This window comes from Felis catus, chromosome E1 (genome assembly GCF_018350175.1).
Source record: "Felis catus isolate Fca126 chromosome E1, F.catus_Fca126_mat1.0, whole genome shotgun sequence".
In the NCBI taxonomy this organism is placed as follows: domain Eukaryota; kingdom Metazoa; phylum Chordata; class Mammalia; order Carnivora; family Felidae; genus Felis; species Felis catus.
The window spans coordinates 25,645,018-25,666,932 of NC_058381.1; the positions used below are offsets into that span (position 1 = coordinate 25,645,018).

The 21,915-nt window shown below is 36.0% G+C and overlaps 1 protein-coding gene across 1 annotated transcript in view; it reads left to right on the forward strand.

Moving 5' to 3' along the window:
* BCAS3 (BCAS3 microtubule associated cell migration factor) overlaps positions 1–21,915 on the forward strand; it is a 617,319-nt gene that overhangs the window by 96,115 nt on the left and 499,289 nt on the right. Inside the window, exon 9 of the mRNA XM_011289076.4 lies at positions 1,485–1,557. Within this exon, the coding sequence (XP_011287378.3) occupies positions 1,485–1,557 (73 nt within the window). The remainder of the gene's footprint in view (positions 1–1,484; positions 1,558–21,915) is intronic.

Sequence of the window (21,915 nt, forward strand, 5' to 3'; positions counted from 1 at the left end):
ATTTAGAACTTACTAGTCCTCTGCTGTTACAAACAATGCTACAGTGAATAATTTTGTATACAAGTTACTTTCCTCATGGCTGAGTATATATGTAGGATGATATCTTAGCAGTGATATTTCTCTATTGAAGGCTATTTGCATTTATAACTGATTGATATAACCAGAAAATTTTACAGAACTTTTGAATTTTTTTTGAGAAGGTCTTATGTAAAGGTCAGTGTTTATAAGTATAATTTAAACATTTTTAATGGAAAATTTCTAATTTATTCAGAAGTAGTAAAAATAGTATATCAATCTCCAGTCATCTATTACCCATCATTTTATGGCTAATCTTATTTCATTAACATCTATTCCCCTTTATCCAGAAAATTGTGAACTATCCTCTCCCAGATATCATGCCAGCTTACTGGTTAATATTTTATTATTTATTTCCAAAAGATAAGGAATCTTAAAATTATAACCATAGTACCATTATCACTTCTGAAAATTAGCAAATTTCAATATAGTTTTAAGTGGAATTTCTCTCATGTGTGAGGTTGAGCATCTTTTTTTTCTTTTGTGTGTGGTTCTGACTCCTGACTTTATTCTTCTGCTTGTTGCTGCTATTACATTGATTTTATATCCAGCAATATTATTGAACTCAACATTATTGAGTTCAATATTATTATTATTGAACTCAATATTATTGAGTTCATTTATTGTTATTATCCTGTCTAGGACTTCCAGAATAGGGTTGAATAGAACATTTAATTGGATATCCTTGTGTTATTACTGAGTTTCATGGCAGTACTCTGAAAGCATTACCTATGATTTTGTTGTAGAATATTTTGTAAATAATCATTATTGGGACAAGAAAACAAGTTTTTTTGTTTTGTTTTGTTCTCATCATGACTAGATGAATACAGGATAGTATATAGAATAGTGCAGAATAGAATGTTTTTTCTTCATCTGCTACATTGCTAATATAAGCAATTACATTAGTAGGTTTTGTAATGTGAAATTATAACTTGAGTAAATCCAACCTTGTTACGAGACTTCGTTTTTTCTCATATATTGCTACTCAGTTTACATTTTTAAAAAGGAATTTTGCATTTATGTATATTGATAATGGCCTATAATTTTATAATTTTTCTGGCCTGACCTACCTTTATTTAGTTTTGACATGAAAATTATACTAGTCTTAGGTAATTAGTTGGTGGAGTTGGAAGAGGTTTCTGATCTCATGGAGAATGTGTATAAGATTGAAGTTGGTGCCAGTTTTTTAAAAAAGATATTTTAAATGCTGGTTCCACTTTAAAAATAGTTATGTTTTACTTATAGCTGTTCTATTTTTGTTCAGTCAAGTGTATAAATTATGTCAATTTATAATGAATGTTTTGCTGTCTCTTCAGCTGTAAATAATTTGAGAGCATGAAGATAATGGAAAATATACAAGAATACTTCTCAAAGTTTTATTTTACATTTTATTTTATGTTCTTTATCAGGTACTCAAAAGTGTGACAACTTTGCTGAAAAAAGGCCCCTCCTTGGTGTTTGTAAGAGCACTGGATCTTCTGGGTAAGGAAATTAAAAAAATTCTTTGAACCACTATTAAAAGTTTATATTGTTATTCCAGAGAGTGAATTTTGCTATCCTAAAATCTTTGTTACCATAAGACAATGCTCTTACAAGAGAGAAGAGAAAGGAATTAAAAACATATTTAGGGTTTCCTGTGGCTCAGGCCTGGTTATTTCTCTGCCTACTGTTTTCTCATATGCAGGGTGACAGTAGGAGACAAAAGAAAACAAGTAATAGAACAGAATTCAGTTTTGAAATAAAAGATTAGCATCATTAAGGAAAATGTTTTTAGTTTCTGTGTTTTTTTATTATAGTAACTTTTATGATGGCTTTCCACAGTGGAGACTAAACTAAAATGTGGGGAGACTTGAAACTGTTCTGGATGTTGGATATACTACCCTGACCACACATAGATCCTTTTGGAAAGGATGACAACCTTTATTGAGTATTTAAGTAAATTCTCTGTTGAATCATTGGCTAAGCTACATAGACACAGGGGCAACTCCAGGAAACTTGGCTTTAAAATAACAAGAATTAAAGAAAAGCAGAGCAGAGCAGAGACATTAGTAGCTGCACATTGTGGAGGAAGACAGATTTCTAGAGTTGTTATACCATATTATATTCATATAATATGTTCTAAGAACTAAATGAGTTGTGTTTCTAAAATTAAAGAAAGCATGGTAACAATGACTCAACAGATAAAGAATTTCAGTAAGGAGTTAGAAATTATAGAAAACCAAATGGGAATCCTGGAGTTGAGAAGATGCAAAAAGTGAGATGATAATCTGGCTAGAGGAACTCAATACTATATTGAAGCCAGCATGAGAATTAGGGCACTGATGTGTTGACAAAGGTGCTGAAAAAGAATGGGTGTCACAGAGAAGAAGATAAGCTGCTGTGCTGGAGGGAAACTTTGTTGATTTCAGTTTTTCCTGATGTTTGGCCCTTTAAGTTCAAGTGCATGTAGACCTGTGGAAACTCCACAGAAAGATGTATTCGTAGAAGGCATTTGCCTACCTGCTGGGTTGGGTTTGCAGTTCTTGAAAGGTTTTCCATTCCTTATCAACCCTGCTAACTGTATGATTAAGGAGATTGTTTTTGTTTTTACAAGATTCATTTATTGAGGGATCATTTTATAAAAAAAAATAGGACAAAAAGGAAGAGTAAGGTGATTATATGTAGTTGGTGATGAGGTCATTTATTGAGGGTTGAATTTAATGGTATGGGAGTCATATTAGTTAGGGTTCTCCCTAGAAACAAAACCAGTATCATGTGGGATATATGTGTGTGTATGTTTATGGTGAGAGAGAGAGACAGAGACAGAGAGAGAGAAAGAGAGAAAGAGGGAAGGAGAGAGATTGAGATTTCAAGAAATTGGCTCATGATTGTGAAGGCTGGCAAGTCCAAAATTTAGACACTGAGGGAGGAGTTGCAACTTCAGTCCAAAGATAGAATTCTTTTTTCCCCCAAGGAGGTCAGTTTTTTGTTTTGTTTTTGTTTTTTCATATTAAGACTTTCAACTGACTGGATAAAGCACACTCACATATAGAGCATAATCTGCTTAAGAATCAAACTTTACTGATTTAAATATTAATCTTACGTAAAACTACCTTGGCAGAAACATCTAAAATATTATTTGGCCAAATCTGGTTATTGTGGCCTAGCCACATTGACACAAAATTAATCACCACAGGGGCAATGAATGTAGTCCTGATTAAAATAGAATTTGCCTATTTAAGAAAATATATCTATTGTAGACATTTATTTTTCTCTTCTCATTTCTGCTCCTTAAATTATTTCACAGTAGAGGAATCATTCTAGCAAGAGACTTCTATATCATTTGCTGGGTGGTTTTAAGAGTGGTTATTGATGAATAAATGCAAAGATACTTTTGAATTAAGTTCACAAGTCATTTCATGGACTGTAACTTCTGTAACTTCTAGGGTGTCTTGTTATTATACATAAGCTTTCTCTTGCCTGCATGCTGTCTTTTTTCTCTCTTGTTTTATACCTTTCTTTCTAATGGAAGATGATGGCAGGAAATACTCATTTTGTTTTCACTTATTTGCTGATCTGATTATAATAAACAACTGTATGTAGCATCTTTGTCAGAATGTTTATTGTCTCAAGGACATTTCCACATAGGATTGTCTTGTGTTTCTTGCAAGTGTTGCATTATGCTTGCTGGTGAATAGAATTTTCTCTCTGAGCTAGTGCTTTGTGAATATGTACACATTTTAAGAGTTAATTCTAAGTGTGCAGTGGGTTAGAAGATGGTGATGTTGAACAGATTAGACACTTTTTAATAACTCCAAAGTTGAATATAATAACGAGTCTAATTATAGGTCAATTCTTTTAAAATCTGTTTCCCAGATTCTGGGATTTAGAAAAAAGTTATAACTCAAAATTTTTATGAGGCATATGCTTGTTGACTATGCTATTATAGCACTGGGGAATGGAAAGCAAATGTTGAATGCCTACTATGTATCTAGTCTGTTACATATTTTCCATTATGTAACATCATTTAATCTTAAAACAAGACTGTGGAGGAGATTGTGCTATTCTCATTTTATACATGAAGAAACTGAAACTAAGTGAGATTCAGTCATAGTTAGTTGTGGACCCAGGCCTTTGCCCACTTGCCAGTTCTGTAGATGGAACATACCTTTGCATTTAGGGTGCCCTAACTTCTTGTTCATGCATCCAACCTTCCTATTTTCTGGCCAGTTATTTTTAGAGTTAATAATAGAATTATTTTAAAATTAGCAAATAAGTTACACACTTACTTAAACAGTAACTTCTTAGTAGAGTTTTTGTTATGTGCATATGCTGTCTCAGTATATTTCTGTAGAAGTGGAGTATACTTTTGTTGTTGATTTTACTTTTATTGTTTTAAACAGAGTGACACATACTGTTACATAGCTACTTAGCTGGAAGTTTTTCAGTGTAAAGGGACTGCCCTGATTTGTTTGTTTGTTTGTTTTAACACATTGTTTTATTAAATGCAGAGGGGATCTTCTTTGCATGATAGCAGGAACATGCAAAGCACATGGAGATTGGAAAATAGAAGTAGCTAATTTAAGAAATACATAAAATTTTTTTGTTGTTTTTATTATGTGCTACATTAATACACTGCATAACCTTCCAGAAGAGGTAGATGATTATAAATGAGTTATTTTTCATCAATCAGGAAAATGCTTCCTTAATCGATGTTCTCCAAACCACATTGCACTGTGGTTACCAAGGCCTAGAAATACTCTTATTTAATGAAGTGTAGTGCCAACTTTTGTCTAATGCAAAGTAATTTCAAGACAGGGCATGTTCCCTCCCCACCCATTCCAATTTTTTTTTTAAGTTTATTTATTTATTTTGAGAGAAAGAATGAGTGTGTGCACAAGTGTGTGAGTGTGTGTGAGTGGGGGAGGAGCAAAGAGAGAGAGAGAGAGAGAGAGAGAGAGAGAGAGAGAGAGAGAGAGAGAGAATCCCAAGCAGGCTCTGTGCTATCACTGCAGAGCCCCATGCAGGGCTCAATCTCCTGAACGGTGAGATCATGACCTGAGCTGAAATCAAGAGTGGGATGCTCAACTGACTGAGCCACTCAGGTGCTCCCACCCCATTCCAATTTTAAATAAAGTAACAAAAATGGAAGGCACTTGAAAGGAGGGTATGAGTGTATCTAAGGTATAGTAGTCCCCCGTTTCCTAGGGGGAGTATGTTCCAAGACCCCCAGTGGATGCCTGAAACCATAGATAGTACCGAACCTTATATATACTGTTTTTTCCTGTACATACATACTCATGGTAAAGTTTAATTTATAAGTTAGGCACAATAAGAGATTTTTTTAAATTAATTTTTTTATTATGAAATTTATTGTCAAATTGTTTTCCATACAACACCCAGTGCTCATCCCAACAGGTGCCCTCAATACCCATCACCACCCACCCTTCCCTCTCACCCCCCATGAACCCTCAGTTTGTTCTCAGTTTTTAGGAGTCTCTTATGTTTTGGCTCTCTCCCTCTCTAACCATTTTTTTTTCCTTCCCCTCCCCCATGGTCTTCTGTTAAGTTTCTCAGGATCCACATAGGAGTGAAAACATATGGAGTCTGTCCTTCTCTGTATGACTTATTTCACTTAGCATAACACTCTCCAGTTCCATCCATGTTGCTACAAAAGGCCGTATTTCATTCTTTCTCATTGCCACGTAGTATTCCATAGTGTATATAAACCACAATTTCTTTATCCATTCATCAGTTGATGGACATTTAGGCTCTTTCCATAGTTTAGCTATTGTTGAGAGTGCTGCTATAAACACTGGGGTACGGGGCGCCTGGGTGGCTCAGTCGGTTAAGCGTCCGACTTCAGCTCAGGTCACGATTTCACAGTTTGTGAGTTCGAGCCCCGCCTCGGGCTCTGTGCTGACAGCTCAGAACCTGGAGCCTGCTTCAGATTCTGTGTCTCCTTCTCTCTCTGCCCCTTCCCCGCTCATGCTCTGTCTCTCGCTGTCTCAAAAATAAATAAAAACATTTAAAAAAAAACACTGGGGTACAAGTGCCCCTATTAGGCACAATAAGAGATTAACAACAATAATAAAATAGAACAGTTATAACAATATGCTGTAATAAAAGTTATGTAATGGTCTCTTTCTCTCAAAATATCTTATTATACTGTACTCACTCTTCTTGTTGTGACGATGTGAGATGATAAAATACCTATGTGATGAGATGAAGTGAGGTGAATGAAGTAGGTGTTATGACGTAGTTAGGCTACTATTGACCTCTCATGGTACTTCAGAAGGAGGATCATCTGCTTCTGGACCGTGGTTGACCATGGGTAACACTGAAATCCAGAAAATGAAACTGTAGGTAAGGGTAGACTGCTGTAGTTTCAATTAAGAAACTCAAGTTTGGGGTGCCTGGCTGGCTGATTTGGTAGTGCATGCAACTCTTGATCTTGGGATCATGAGTTCGAGCCCCACGTTGGGTGTGGAGTTCACTTAAAAAAAATAAACTCAAGTTCATAGACATAAAGGTGGTTGATATAAGGAACCATTGAGGAAGGAAAAGGAAAAAACTGAACTAATGGAAAGGTAGGAGAATAATTAAAAGAGAAATGACTGAATCAAATGGAGATGGAGAAAGCCATACATTCATGCAGTGGCTGCTTGAGATACTGTCTAATGTCACATGCACCTTGAGAATGTTGACTTTATCTTGACTTTATTATCTTCTTGTTATTAAGCACAATGTCTTCTATCTAGTAGGCCCTCAAAATATTTATTTTTTAGTGAATAGATTTTAATAAGCTTGCTTTATAGTCATATTAGCCCTTTATTTGAATATTAGTAGCTCCAAAATATAGAAATCATTTTTTATGATTGAGAAAATCTCAGGGAAAGGAAAAATAAAATAAGATAAAAACAGAGAGGGAGGCAAACCATAAGAGACTTTTTTTTTAAAAAATATTTTTTAAATGTTTATTTTTGAGAGAGAAAGAGACAGAGTGTGAGTGGGGGAGAGACAGAAAGAGAGGGAGACACAGAATCCAAAGCAGGCTCCAGGCTCTGAGCTGTCAGCACAGAGCCTGATGCAGGGCTTGAACCCATGGACTGCGAGATCATGACCTGAGCTGAAGTTGGACACTCAACCTACTAAACCACCCAGGTGCCCCAAGAGACTTAATACAGAGAACTGAGGGTTGCGGAAGGGAGGTGTGTGGGATGATGGGCTAAATGGGTGATGGACATTAAGGAGGGCACTTGTTGGGATGAGTATTGGGTGTTATATGTAGGTGATGAATCAGTAAATTCTACCCCTGAAACCAATGCTACACTATATGTTAACTAACTTGAATTTAAGTTAAAAAAAAAAAAAGTCTCTTAATCTGAGAAGCCATACATACTGCACCTGGGTTTTGATACCTTCTTCCAAACCAGTGGTGCACAGTCTTAAGACCTCCTCCTTCCCCCTGTGGAGATGTACAAGATGTGTCCATTGCCATCCATTTCTCTGGCAAATACTTTGTTGATAACCTGTTGCTATGGACATTGTCAGTTGCTTATACTGCTTATTAAATTCTTATGAAAAGTCAACAGCATTTTCTTTCGATTTGATTGGATTATAATTTTTTATTTTTATAAATTTATAGTGCCTTTTCAAGGAAGGGGTAATTGCTATGGAAATAATCCTAGTCTTCCTCATATTTTATCCTTTTTATATAAGTATTATGTAGTTAGCCCACAGTTTTTTTTTTATTTTATTATTATTTTTTAATGTTTATTTATTTTTGAGAGAGAAAGAGAGAATGAGCAGGGGAGGAGAAGAGAGAGAGGGAGACACAGAATCTGAAGCAGGCTCCAGGCTGTGTGCTGCCAGCACAGAGTCTGACGTGGGGCTCTAACTCACGAGCTGTGAGATCATGACCCAAGCCGAAATTGGATGCCCAACCGACTGAGCCACCCAGGCGTCCCTAGCCCACAGTTTTATTTTTTTTTTTTTTCAACGTTTATTTATTTTTGGGACAGAGAGAGACAGAGCATGAACGGGGGAGGGGCAGAGAGAGAGAGAGACACAGAATCGGAAACAGGCTCCAGGCTCTGAGCCATCAGCCCAGAGCCCGACGCGGGGCTCGAACTCACGGACCGCAAGATCGTGACCTGGCTGAAGTCGGACGCTTAACCGACTGCGCCACCCAGGCGCCCCACTAGCCCACAGTTTTAAATTGCATTCATGACTATCACTAAAATATATATTTTGGTATTCTAGTAATTTTTAAATTATTATTATTGTTTGTGTGTATGTGTGTATGTGATTCCATAATAATTCCAGATAAGCCATTTAGGTTTTGGAGGGAGGTAATGTTTGTTGTGCTACTGATCCAGGGATTAAGTCAGTGCTTGGTGTAATAATATGAGGGGAGGAGAAGTGCAGACAGTATACTACAGAATATACACTCTTTTAGGAAAACCAGAGTTCATTGTATACTGTATGCTAAATGGCTCCTAGAATGTAGCAAAAGAGTAACATTATTTAACAGCTGACTGCAGACCTTAAAGAATGTTTAATCATATAATATACTGTCATCACTTTATATACATTATATGGAATAGAGATATGTCCTTTATAATGACAGAATCATAGAAAATTGGAAGTGGAAAGAATGTTGAACATCACATAGTTTGTCTCCTGATAAAGATAAAGAAAATCTTGGGGCGCCTGGGTGGCTTAGTCGGTTAAGTGTCTGATTTTAGCTCTCAGGTCATGATCTCACTCTTTGTGAGATCGAGCCCCGCATTGGGCTCTGCACTCACAGTGTGGAGCCTGCTTGAGATTCTCTCTCTGTATGCCTTTCTCTCTGTGCAATTTGCACATTCTCTCTCTGTCTCAAAATAAATAAATAAATTAAACAAACAAAACAAAGCTGTTCCAGAGACTTCTATCATATACTCATTTGGTGGTGAGAAATTCTTGTAAGAGTGAGAAAATTTCCTCATTTCATTTGGTTTGGAATCCCTTATCTCTTATTAAATAGGCACTCTCTGGCCATATTTCCAAGATTGGATTTTAATAATCAGAAAAATTGAAATTTGGCAACCAAAGACATGTAAAAACATAAAATACCTGTTTTTATCTTAAATTCACCTTGAAAAAAGCAAAGTAAGTTAGCTATATATAAGAGTAAAGTCTTAATTTAAAAATTAAGGACTGTTCATTGAATATAATACAGTTAGTTCAAAGGATTAATTTTTTGCAGTTTTTTTTTTTTTTTTTTTTTTTTTTTACAGACTGCCAAAGAGTCATCTTGGATTGGCAGGATTCCATGGGATGGGTGTTTGGTAGCCACTGCCTGAAAGCAGTAGTTATTTGGGTAGAAGTTAAGCACAGTTTCAGTGTCCTGAAGTGTCGCTGAAGAGACTTTATTTCATGTTGTGTCTAAAGTAAATAAAAGTTTTGTTAATTAGAAGTAGAAGGGAGATTGCTTGGGATAATAGGTATGCAATGTTTCTTTTCGTTGTGAAATGTCACCAATGATTTTACATATGATACTATGTATTTTGAGCTTTGACTAATTTTCATCCTATTGTGTTCATGAGGAATGAGGAAATCACATTTGGGGTTGGTATTGCTTCTGCAGACACAAAAGAGAGATTTATGCTAGTCTTCCAGTCTTTGATGTTTTTTTAATACATGCGCTTTCCAAGCAGTTCCTTGGCCTTCTTTCAAGCACAACTCTTTCACTTGCCCGTCTCTCTGGTATTTTTCCCTCCTGTGGGTGTTCTGCATTTTCTTCTAGTTCTCTGCATGGCTCTCTGGCTCTCTTTACTGCTTTCAAAGAATGGGTTTTTACGTAAAAATCTTTGACATATCACTAATCAGAACTGCCACGTTGGCATAGCGGTTTTTAATGCAATCAGCCTGTGTAGTAGGGTATCGAATATCATGGATTGTTCATGAGCCTCTGGACTTTAGTATTTATTATCTAGAGTATGCCCTATTCATCTAATTGTAGATGTAATGAAATCTTAAAGAAATAAGATGACATTACTATAACATATCTTATAATGACATTAGAAGATGACATTACATTACAGTGCTTTCTCTCATGGACTTAGAGATATACTTTATATATCTTGAAATGTTACACTGCCTTTAGTAAACAAAAGTCATTAGCATGAATGTTAATTATGCAACATTTACCAAGTTCACTTACTTAAAGCAAATTTTTAATTTTCCCGTGGGGGAAGGAAGAGAGCCAGGATACTACATACTTGACTCACACTTATAAAGTTTTAAAACACATGCTGGACAAATCTGTAAACTGAGACACATATTATTATGTTATATTTTAACCCGGGAAAGTTTTTAAAATGTATTTATTTCAAAAAAATAGTATCTGAACTATGGACACTCCTAAGTGGTGTGTTGTAAGGTCATATCTACAGATACTGCTGTATATTTCCTTGTGATCCCGAAATTGGCACAAATCTCAAATGGCCCACCAAAATGGATGTATGTAAGTGACCAAACCAAAGGAAAGTTGGCTTCGTTTTTAGAAAGAACTTCCTTATTTGCTATTATATGCTATATGTATTCCTCAAAACCTGTTTTGTTAGGGTCTTGCCTAGAAACAGACTCAAATTGGATATTTTGAGGAAAGTTACAGTGAACCATGCGGGAGCTGAGACCTTTTACCATTTTCAGACAAGGGGAGAGAGCCATTAGCAGAGCCTGAAAAGGGAGCCCTGTCAGGAGGGTCACATACAGAAGCAGTGGCCTCTGGTGGAAGGATTTGGTAGAGATAGAGCAGTCAGAGGTGTACCAATTTTACTCTCTTTTCTCTAGATGGCTCCCTCAGGCTGAACCCAGCCAGAAGCCAGAGGCTGGGCCAGAGAGCCCATTTAGCAACCTCTATAGTGTGGGTCAATCTCCCAAGGCAGGAAGCAGGGTGCAGAGAATATAAAGTGTATTTGGAGGAGCAGCACGCTTACATTCAGCAAAATTTCATACTAAAGCAGAGTTTATGGGGAAAACAAGTGTGGAGGAAATTTATGCCATGTTGTAATCAGAGCAATAATCCTGATTCAAAATCAGAACTATTAAAAAGAAAGGTTAATGCCAATAAAAATTACTAGTAAATAAAGAATTTTACCTAGAAAGGAGAGTGAAGATACCTTGTTGGAACGGGGGTATAAGGAAGAGTTGAGATAGTTAGGTTAGCGAAGAAAGAGCAAAATGGACAACGATCAGATAGAAACAAGCTCTAAGTACATCGTAGCCGGAGCACATGGTTAAACTGAGCCATAAAGAACCTGATTCCTCCTGGTTTTATGCATTCAATTGAGCCAGCGTATTCAATATTCAGCGTATATTTTTATGTTGTAGCATAAAAAATTAAAATACTGTCAGTTTTATTTATTAATACAACTTCCTTGATATACTGACATAACTCTCCGTTTAGAATTATAAATTGTAGCAAAAAAAAAACCTGTAATGTGTGTGCACACACTTTTAAATGGCTTTATTGAAGTATAACTGACGTAAAATAACCTATATATACTTAAAGTGTACAATTTTGTGTTTGACATATATATACACTTATGAAATCATCACTACAAACAAGATAAGGAACATATTTATCACTCCCCAAATATTCTTTGTGTCCCTTTATAACTCTTCCCTCCCAGTTTTTTTTCCCTCAGATGATTACTTATCTACCTTCTATCACTATAGTTTACATTTTCTAGAGTTTTATATAAATGGAATCATACAGCATGCACTTTTTCTTTGGCTAGGTCACTTTTTCTTCTGTTATGCAGCATATTTAATTTGAGGTTCATCTGTGTTATTGCATTTATCAATAGTTCATTTTTATTGCTTACTACTATCTTATGATGATTGATTATCCATTCACCTATTGATATATCTTTCAATTGTTCCTGGGTTTTGGCTTTTACAAATAATGCTGCTATGAACATAATTTTCAAGTATTTGTATAAACATGTGCTTTCTTTTCTTTTGGACTGATACCTATGAGTAGAATGGCTGAATCACATGTTAGGAGTCTGTTTTTCAAAGTGGTTGTCCTATTTTTACAATCCTACCAACAGCATATGAGATTTTTAGTTCCACTTCCTCATTAACACTTGGCTTTATCAATCTTTTTCATTTTAGCCATTCTAAGAAATATGTAGTGGTTTCTCATTATGGTTTCATTTTGCACATTGTCAATTTTTAAAAAATCCTCAATCTTCAGTTAATTCTTTCATATCTTCTTATTATTTGACCATTCTGAGTTTGTGACTTTCTGATTCATAGTGGTGTTCACATCTATAATTGCTTATTTAGTTACAGACTTACCATATGTAATAGTTCTTTAAAATCTATACAACTTTTTCTTCTTGTTATAATAGAGCTTTAACACAAAACGCAGTAATTGAATATGAAATAAGAGTCCTATTTCTACATATGGTTTCAGGTGAAGCTACCACTGCAGCTTAATCAAAACAGTAGTTTCTAGTCAGAATATTCTATCAAATAACTTTTAAAGTACACTACTTCTAATTATTATGGTTAATGTCTTTCAGTGAATGGAACTTCCCAGTCCCGCCTCTCCATGTTCTTGTGTAGGCCCCTCCCACTTGAAACTAAGCTTGTTTGTGAGACTTGCTTTAACTAATAATCTATCAGTAAACGTACCACAGTCACATGCTTGATAAATATTTGCATACTGAAGCCTCTACGTCAAGTCATCATCACCAACAGCATGTGAGGGTGAAAGTCCACATGGAAAGAGACTTAACCATTCTTGCTTTCCCAACTGAGCCCAAAGCTCAGCCAACTTAGAAAGTGGAATATGAGCCCAGGAGAGAATGGCAGAACCAGCACCTCCCCAATCCACAGAATCATGGGAAATAAAGTGGTTATTGGTCTAAAGCAGTATGATTTTTAGTGCTTTGTCATATAGCAATAGGTACATGAACTGTATTAACCATTATTTTTTATACCTGGTGAGAAGGATGATGTGGTAGCACCTTCTTAACTCTTGTCTGTTTTTTACAGCCACAACTTTCAGATGTTGGGAACACTCTTTTTATTTTTTTGTGAAATAGAATTTATTGTGACTCCAACTATGTATCTGTGAGATGTGCCTGGCCAGGCCAGCTAGACTCGTACGGTTTGTATAATAAATACATCAGAGGGGCCTGCTCTCTGCGGCCAGAAAGCACCCACACCAGTTTCCACCCAGCTTCCAGTTTCTCACTTTCACAGGATCCTTGCCCACCTTCTTTTCAGTATGTTTGGCCTCCAGCTCCTGCTGATGCTCCTCTGAGCTTCTTCCAGGCTTGCTCAGCTTTCCCTTACCGGTTCATTGTCTCCAGACCTTCCCAGTTGTCTTTGCTCCACAAATCTGGTCTCGGCTGGGCGCCAGCCTCCAACAGGGCAGCAAAGGGACTACCTTTGTTACTGGGCTCCTGGCCACCCCAGTTATACTCATTGGCCAGCCGTGTGTCCTCACGGCGCTAGGGGACTTGGGTTCTGCCACCCCTGCTGGTCTGGGAACACTCTTGATTTTAGTTTTTATTTTGTCCCAGTATTTCTCTGCTATAATTTTATTTAAATGTGTGATCTGGGAGCAGGGGATCCATGAATCCCAAAAAGGTTGAAAAGCTGATGGGGAGAATGGTGTAGATAAAAGAGAAGCAAAGGGAAAAAGCTTAAATCATTAAGCAAAAGATGGTTTTTTTTATAAAGAGGATTGAAAATGGAAATCGAGTTTTAAAAAAGGGCATTTTCTTAAGAATGAGCCAACTACTGACCTGGTGTGTGTTCTCAGAAATTATATCATGTCATTAGAAATAGTCATGATATTTGAGAACCTTAAAATGTATGTGATGTATTAAATGGAGACAAACTATGAGAAGTCAGTCAAGCTTTCACATTGTACTTTTTTTCACACACAGATTCTTCTTTTATGGCTATGTCAGGTTGAAAAAATTTTTTTTATTATCATAGTATGATGGAAAGGTAATTCTCATTAAACATGTCTCATTCTGATACTGGATATCCACCTGAAAGTAGGTCACCTGAAAGGAGATTTACCTTCCATGAAATGGACTTCCTGATACCTTTTTTAAATCAACAACCACTTACAAACAAGTCTTTCTACTTTGACTAGTGTGATAAACTTTCGTTATTTTATAATTAAAGTACAATGTGTATTTACTTTCAGACTAATGTTTGTCATGTAAGTACATATTTAGTATTTATTTACTATCTTTTTCTCTGTGAAAATCTGGATTGGAATAGAACTTATTACAGTTTTTACCATTGAAAGTAATAGAAATGATTTTCCATTTAATGCCTTTTCATTTAGTGGTAGAGTTTTCAGGAACAAATTAAAGTCACTAAGTGAGGCATGCATGTTTAGGTGATTATCTTGTACTGTGGGGTTATAGTTTTCTATTTTGTGGGATTTGGGGGGGGGTATTTTCATTAAGATAAAATTCTGTTTTTTAGTAGTTTAGTGTGAATGTTATACTAATTTCTTTTTTTCTTTTTCTTTTTTTTTTTTCTTTTCCTTTTGTCTTTTTTGTTCATGATGAACACAGTATGTTTTTTTTTTTCTGGGCCAGTTTTAACAATAGTTTTATAGAGGTTAGGAGTTGTGGTTGGAGGGGTTCAGATGTGCTACCTGGTTTCTTAGTGGGTGTATGTTTTTTTCTGTAGATATGGTGAAGTATAGGGTTTCTTTAATAAATGACACCTTGGGGCAATGACTTCAGTTCTTCCTCTTTTTTTTCCCCCCTCCTCTGGTTTTCTGGTAAGACATTTACCTTCATCTGCTTTGTTCCATATTTCCTTTTCCTGTTGAGTTCCTGAGGACATGTCTGTTGTGATTCCTCTCTGACGCTTTCCCTCTGACTGGCATCTCTGGTCCTGCACTCATTCTCAGCCCTTTCCATTGATTCATTAGTAGACAACACTCTGATCCAACTGATCTGAGACCTGTTTTCAGCAATTCCCCACTTAGGTGAGACTTCTTGCTTCTGGAAGTAAATCCTAGGTGATTTTATCTATGTTCTGCCACTAGTAGGACCTTGCAGTTTCTACTTTTTTCCACATAATCCTTACTGAGCTCTGGGCCCAGAGCTCAATTTTGAATATTTCTGATCTCCCTATGTAAATGTTATTTAAATTTGTTGGTTTTTCTCGTTCTTAGTTATGCTATAGTACAATTCAGGAGTAATTTCATTTGCTTTCCTTGTTGAGATATATATATATATATCTCACCTTGCTTGTTTTTGCCTTTTGTTAATATGGTGTGTTTTCATTTAACAATGATTATTAATGCTACCTTATGCACATTATCTTATTGTATACATATTTCATGAATATACATATTTTAAAACATTGATCATAAATAGAAAGCTTAAAGCTTAAAATAGGCCATGATGTGCTATCACCAGATCTAAGGATTTCATGTTTAGTTTTGTAAGATTTTGTGTAAGAGAATGACCGTAAGGCAAAGAAGAAAGCATTTGTGAAAGGTTTGTTTCCTATACTGTCTGATTCTAAATTTGAGATAAAAAATTAGCCACAAATTTTATTAAAATGGGGCTGTTTCTCCTGCCATTTTACTACAGTGTATGTTTCATGTAGCAGTGTTGCAGAGAGGTGTATTTTCCAAGAGCTACATTTAATTCTTGTCATGTGGTTCTGCCTGATTTTAATAGAAGTCCTTGAGGAACGAACCCACACAAAGTTTTGACCCTCTTTTTCAGAAAGTGAGTATTGAAATCCATCGTTACAAGGAGTTGAGAAGATGTTATCTCTTCTCTTGGATGTGTTTCGTATGTTTTCCACTTTTCTTTAGGATCCATATACTTAAGTATTAGCTGACTAGCAATTCTTGTATTGTTCAAGCAGATTTGGCTATGAGAAATTTAAACATGGTTGATGCCAATTGAAATGATAATATTGTGGATATATTATGTAAAAGTATATTAAAATAAATTTCACCTATTTCTTTTTACTTTTGTTTAATGTAGCTACTAGGAAATTTCACATTACGTATGTAGCTCACTTTATCTTTTTATTAAACTGTGTTGCTCTAACCTTAATTTGGTGTATGGGTATACATATGGATTCTTTCTGATGACCTCTTTGTGGAAAACCATCACAGTTTTTCTCTTTCTCTTCCCCACATTTTCTTGTTACATGTACAGATCTATAGATTCATCTCTCCTGAGCTGTTAGCCAGGAATATTTACAGGAGTTCCTGGAAATGTAGTGTAAGGAAAGATTGCCAGAGGATAATAGTCTATAATGTATAGTTGAAGAAAGAAGCCTTCAAAGCAAACCTTGACTTTATGATATTCTGGATGACATTGAGCCTTCAGTGGCAGCATTTTTAGTATTAATCTAATAAGAACGCTACCTATTGTGATATTTGTGTTTAATGCATCTGGTTTTCATTTTTGGCTCTATAATTCTCTTTCTGTAAACATTTATGCTGAGGTTAGTGCTCTATAATATTCACTAATACTCCAGAATGCATGGCAAAAAGTGTAGAATAATGGAAAAAAAAACCCAAAGGTTTTGGAGTCACACAGACCTAGATATGAATTATTAGCTGCATAAACTAGTAAATTAGTCAACAGTATTCAGGCTTAATTTCTTATTTGTAAAGTGGTGCTCATATACAGCTACTGGGCTTGGTTCTTGTGAGGATTTAATAAGATAATGTTTTCAAGTATTTCATACAGTGTCAGGTCCATATTAGACGCACCTCACATTAATTGGGTGAGAAAGATATGAAGGGCAGCCAGGGAATACTCGACCATGTATGTATGTATATGTGCATGTGTGTGTATATATGTATATGTTATGTATATATGTAATGTTTGGGGGAAGCTTTGCCTGTATGACTGTTGGAGAAATGTGGCCGTGCCCAGTTTATCCAGTACTTGTGCTACAGGTTTGTCAGGCTTCATGTCTTAGCCCAGTACTGTCTATCTCTGATGAACAGGAGCCCTTTACTTTCATTGGAAAATGGTTATTTGTTTATATTCCCTAAAGAAGCTCATGCTATATTTATATATTTATATTTTCACTGAGGTGTAACTGAAATACAACAAACCACATCTTTAAAGTGTATTGTATGGCAAATTTTGACGTATGTATATACCATGAAACCAGCACTCCTGTGAAAGTAATGAGCGTATCCATCAGGCGCAATAATTTTTTCATGCCCCTCATTAACGCATCCTTGCTGTCCCTCCCAGTAGGAAGAATAGAAGCAGCACATTTCTATGTAATAAGTCTCCAAGTATCACTGAGGTCTTTTTTTGGGGGGAGATACTTTGCTGTCATGTAGTTTAAGATGACTTTAGTATATAGTTAAAAACATAAAGGTAGTAGTTTTTAATTCAAAATTGTTTTTTCTTCTGCTCTACATCTGAAGCTAAAGGCCTTTTAAAAGAAAAGCTTTCCATCTAGGACAAGTTCATAAAACTACTAAAGGGCTTACGGTTTCTCTGTGTAATCATTTCAAAACAAAATTTTTCAGCCACCAAAAGGATGCAGTCTTGACATATAAATAGAAAACAGATTGAGTTTTTGGCTGATATTGCTATATTGGTTTAGATGTTGGTTCGGTCAACTTCAGGCTTAGATTACAAGATTTGCAAATTAAAGGAAAACCAAAAGGGGAAGAACATCTGCATAGATTCCGACTTTGTGGAATTCCATACAGGCCCACTGACTCTACTTCTGGTGGAGCAGGGCATGTGCACAGTGAATAAGCTGTAGAAAGAGATCACTGTTTTGTTGTGCTTGTCCTAAAGACAAAATTGATGATGAAAATTAATTCATTATGAAGAACCATGGCAGTTTCTAAATCAAGTATAATTCCATAATTTTGGGGGGAAATATTTTGTTAATGTAGCCATATGGTATTTAGCCAGAATAAAATCTTGCTAAATGTCACTAGTTGTGACATGGTGACAAGGATGCGGAGAAAGAGGATCTCTTTTGCACTGCTGATGGAAATGCAAGCTGGTGCAGTCACTCTGGAAAACAGTATAGAGGTTCCTCAAAAAATTGAAAATAGAACTACCCTATGACCCAGCAATTGTACTACTAGGTATTTATCTAAGGGATACAGGTATGCTGTTTCAAAGGGGCACATGAACCACAATGTTTATAGCAGCACTATCAACAATAGCCAAAGTATGGAAAGAGCCCAAATGTCCATCGATGGATGAATGGATAAAGAAGATGTGATATATATACACAATGGAGTATTACTCAGCAGTCAAAAAGAATTAAATCTTGCCATTTGCGAGTACGTGGATGGAACTAGAGTGTATTATGCTATGCGAAATTAGTCAGAGAAAGACAAATATCATATGACTTCACTCACATGAGGAATTTAAGAGACAAAACAGATGAACATAAGGGAAGGGAAGCAAAAGAATATAAAAACAGAGAGGGGGACAAAACATAAAAGACTCTTAAATATGGAGAACAAACGGATGGTTACTGGAGGGGTTGTGGGAAGGGGGATGGGCTAAATGGGTAAGGGACATTAAGGAATCTACTCCTGAAATCATTGTTGCACTATATGCTAACTAACTTGGATATAAATTAAAAAAAATAAATAAAATGGCAAAAAAAAATGTCACTAGTTCTGTTACTTGATGACTTTCTTGAATCCAAGTATTGGGATTTGAGAAAGATAATTTGCTTTAACTAAGAATTAAACATGTTTTAATCAAGGGCTATGTTGATTACTACATAGCAGTAAATTGACACATTTCAGTGAGATATAAGGAATCCTTACTTGCTTCTGAGTAAATCATACCTGTGTGTGTATGATTTAAAAATGTTTGCTATGAAAAAATGTTTGCTATGGATTACCTATGCTGCTATCGCAAAGAAATGCTTTAATATTTTTCCCTTTTATCCTAAGAAGGAACATTATATTCTCTCTGTTTTTTAAAGTTTTTAATGTTTTATTTATTTTTGAGAGAGAAACAGATTGAGAGTGGGAGAGGGTCAGAGAGAGAGGGAGGCACAGAATCTGAAGCAGGCTCCAGGCTCTGAGCTGTCAGTACAGAGCCTGACGTGGGGCTCAAACTCAAACAGTGAAGTCATGACCTGAGCTGAAGTTGGACGCTTAACCAACTGAGCCACCCTGGCACCCCTATATTCTCTTTTTAAAATGTTTACTTGTTTATTGAGAGATAGAGAAGAGAGAGAGAGAGCATGCAAGCGAGCATGTGCATGTGTGAGCAGAGGAGAGGCAGAGAGAAAGTGAGTGAGAGAATCCCAAGTAGGCTCCACACTCAGCACAGAGCCTGATGTGGGGCTCTATCTCATGACCATGAGATCATGACCTGAACTGAAATCAAGACTGAGATGCTGAACCAAATGAGCCACCCAGGCACCCTGAAACATTATGTTAAGAAATATTTATGGGTTCCTACTATATTTCAGCTACTCTCACAGTATCTGGGAATTTAATAGTAATCTGAGGCAATGGTTTTAAACTGCGGAAAGGAAGGTGGATGGGAGGTGATTTTGATCAGAGACCCATGGCAGTGTCTGGGGACAATTTTTGGTTGTTATAACTTGAGGTGGGGAGGAACTAGTGGGTAGAGTCGAGGATACTGCTAAACATCTGTTATGTAGATATCAGCCCCTGACAATAAAGAATTATCTAGCCTGTCAACACAAAGGGCCAAGGTTGAGAAACTTGCACCTAAGGAGACAAAAAATTATGCACCAGATGAGCTGGCATTCTAGCATAGAGAGAAACAAATAAGTAAAATACATACTATGGTGATGAGAGATATGTAAACAATACTAGATAAGGTGGTTAACTGATGGTGGATAGAGCAATATTATGTGTTTTTGATGGATATTTAGATAACTTGATGTTTGGGCTGTAGTGAATAGAGCTGATCATTTGTGTCCATGTGTATACCCTTTTGGAGTATATTTCTGTTTGGCATATATACCTAGGAGTAGGATTGCCATATCATAAGTTATGCTTTGTTAGATAGTTCCATGCAGTTTTCTAAGGTGTTTTACCTTCCTACCAGTAGTCCATGAGGGTTCCAGGTGCAGTACTTCTTGTGAAAACTTGGCATTGATATTCTTCATTTTAGCCATTCTGATGGGTTTGCGTTGGTATCTCGTGTGGTTTTTGCTTGCATTTTACTGACAGCTAATGAGTTTGAATACTTTTACATGTATTTGTAAGCTATTTCAATATCTTCTGAAGTGCCTGTCCAAGTCTTGCTCATTTTTCTTTTGCATTATATGTCTTTTTCATTTGTAGGAGTCCTTTTAATGTGTGCCCCTTTTATGATTAAATCCTGGTTACCCCAGGGTCATGAAGCTGATTCCAAAATGTACATGGGTATCAATACAGAGGTCCAAGAGTAGTGAAGACAGTTGTGAAGAACAAATTTGGTGGGGTTACACTACTTGATATCAGCTTATGAAGTGACAGTAAATAAGACACATTGGCATAAGGAGAAAGTTTAGATTAGTTGAATCTAATTCAATTAGTTGAATTAGTTGAATTAGAGAGTCCGGAAACAGATAAAGTTGTTACTGCAGTACAGAGAGTGTTCATGTATGGTTCGTTTGGATATTTATATGGAAAATGAAGAATCTTATTCCCTACCTTATACCAAGCAAAAATAAATTTAAGATGTATTGTGGACCTAGATCTGAGGGAAAAAAACAACAATATTTGAAGATAAATCATCTTCATGACTTTAAGGTAGGCAGATATTCCCTAAACAGAACATATTAAGTCCTGACTAAAAAGGAAAAGATTCATGAGGTGCCTGGGTGGCTCAGTCAGTTAAACATCTGACTTCGGCTCAGGTCAAGATCTTATGGTTCGTGAGTTTGAGCCCCACGTCAGGTTCTCTGCTCTGAACCTGGAGCCTGCTTCGGAGTCTGTGTCTCCCTCTCTTTCTGCCCCACCCCTGCTTGTGTTCTGTCTCTCTTTGTCTCTCAAAAAGGAATAAATGTTAACAAAAATTTTTTAAAAAAGGAAAAGATTTATATTCTGTTAGTTTTGATATTATACAGAAAATTGCTTCACTGGGTGATATATCATGTATATGTGATAGCCTGTTATGTGAATGCAATGAAAAGCTAGGATTTCATTGTCCCACAAACCTTAATTTAATGTCAGCATATGGAATTATCATCTAGTGAGGACAACACAGCAGAATGTGCATCATTTCCTATGTGGATGATACTGTAGGTCCCATAAGATTGTCCTAAAAAATTAGCTTTGAAATCTTGGATTTGCTTTTTCTCCATTTGTAGTCCTTTAAAAAAAATTCCTTTGTGCCTTAATTTATCTTCCTAATATTCCAATTATTGAACACTTTGATGTAGCATTTCTTTATGTTTGAGAAATGTAAATGCAACTATAATGGTACAAAACATGATATTGTCTCATAAATCTAGTTGGAAAACTTACCTGAAAGATAGCAGAAATCCTTAAAGTCATCTAGGTCATGGGGGCGGGGGAAAGGACAAATAGGAAGTCCTGGATAGTTACTTTGAAAGGGCATGCTAAATGAAATGGTAGAGGAATTTTTTTTTAATGCTTTAAATTCCTGGATTTTGTATTCTGTGCAAGATGGTATAGAGGGTCACAGTTTTCTTGTTTATTTCTATGCGTAAAGCTGTTAGTCGTATCTTAGGATACTTTGAAGGGGATTTAAAAAGAGAGAAAAACTCCTTTTGGACTAATACTTTGCTGAAAACCTTGAAAAAATTACAAATGAATTGAAGTATTGTTTCATGTATATAAACAGATTACTA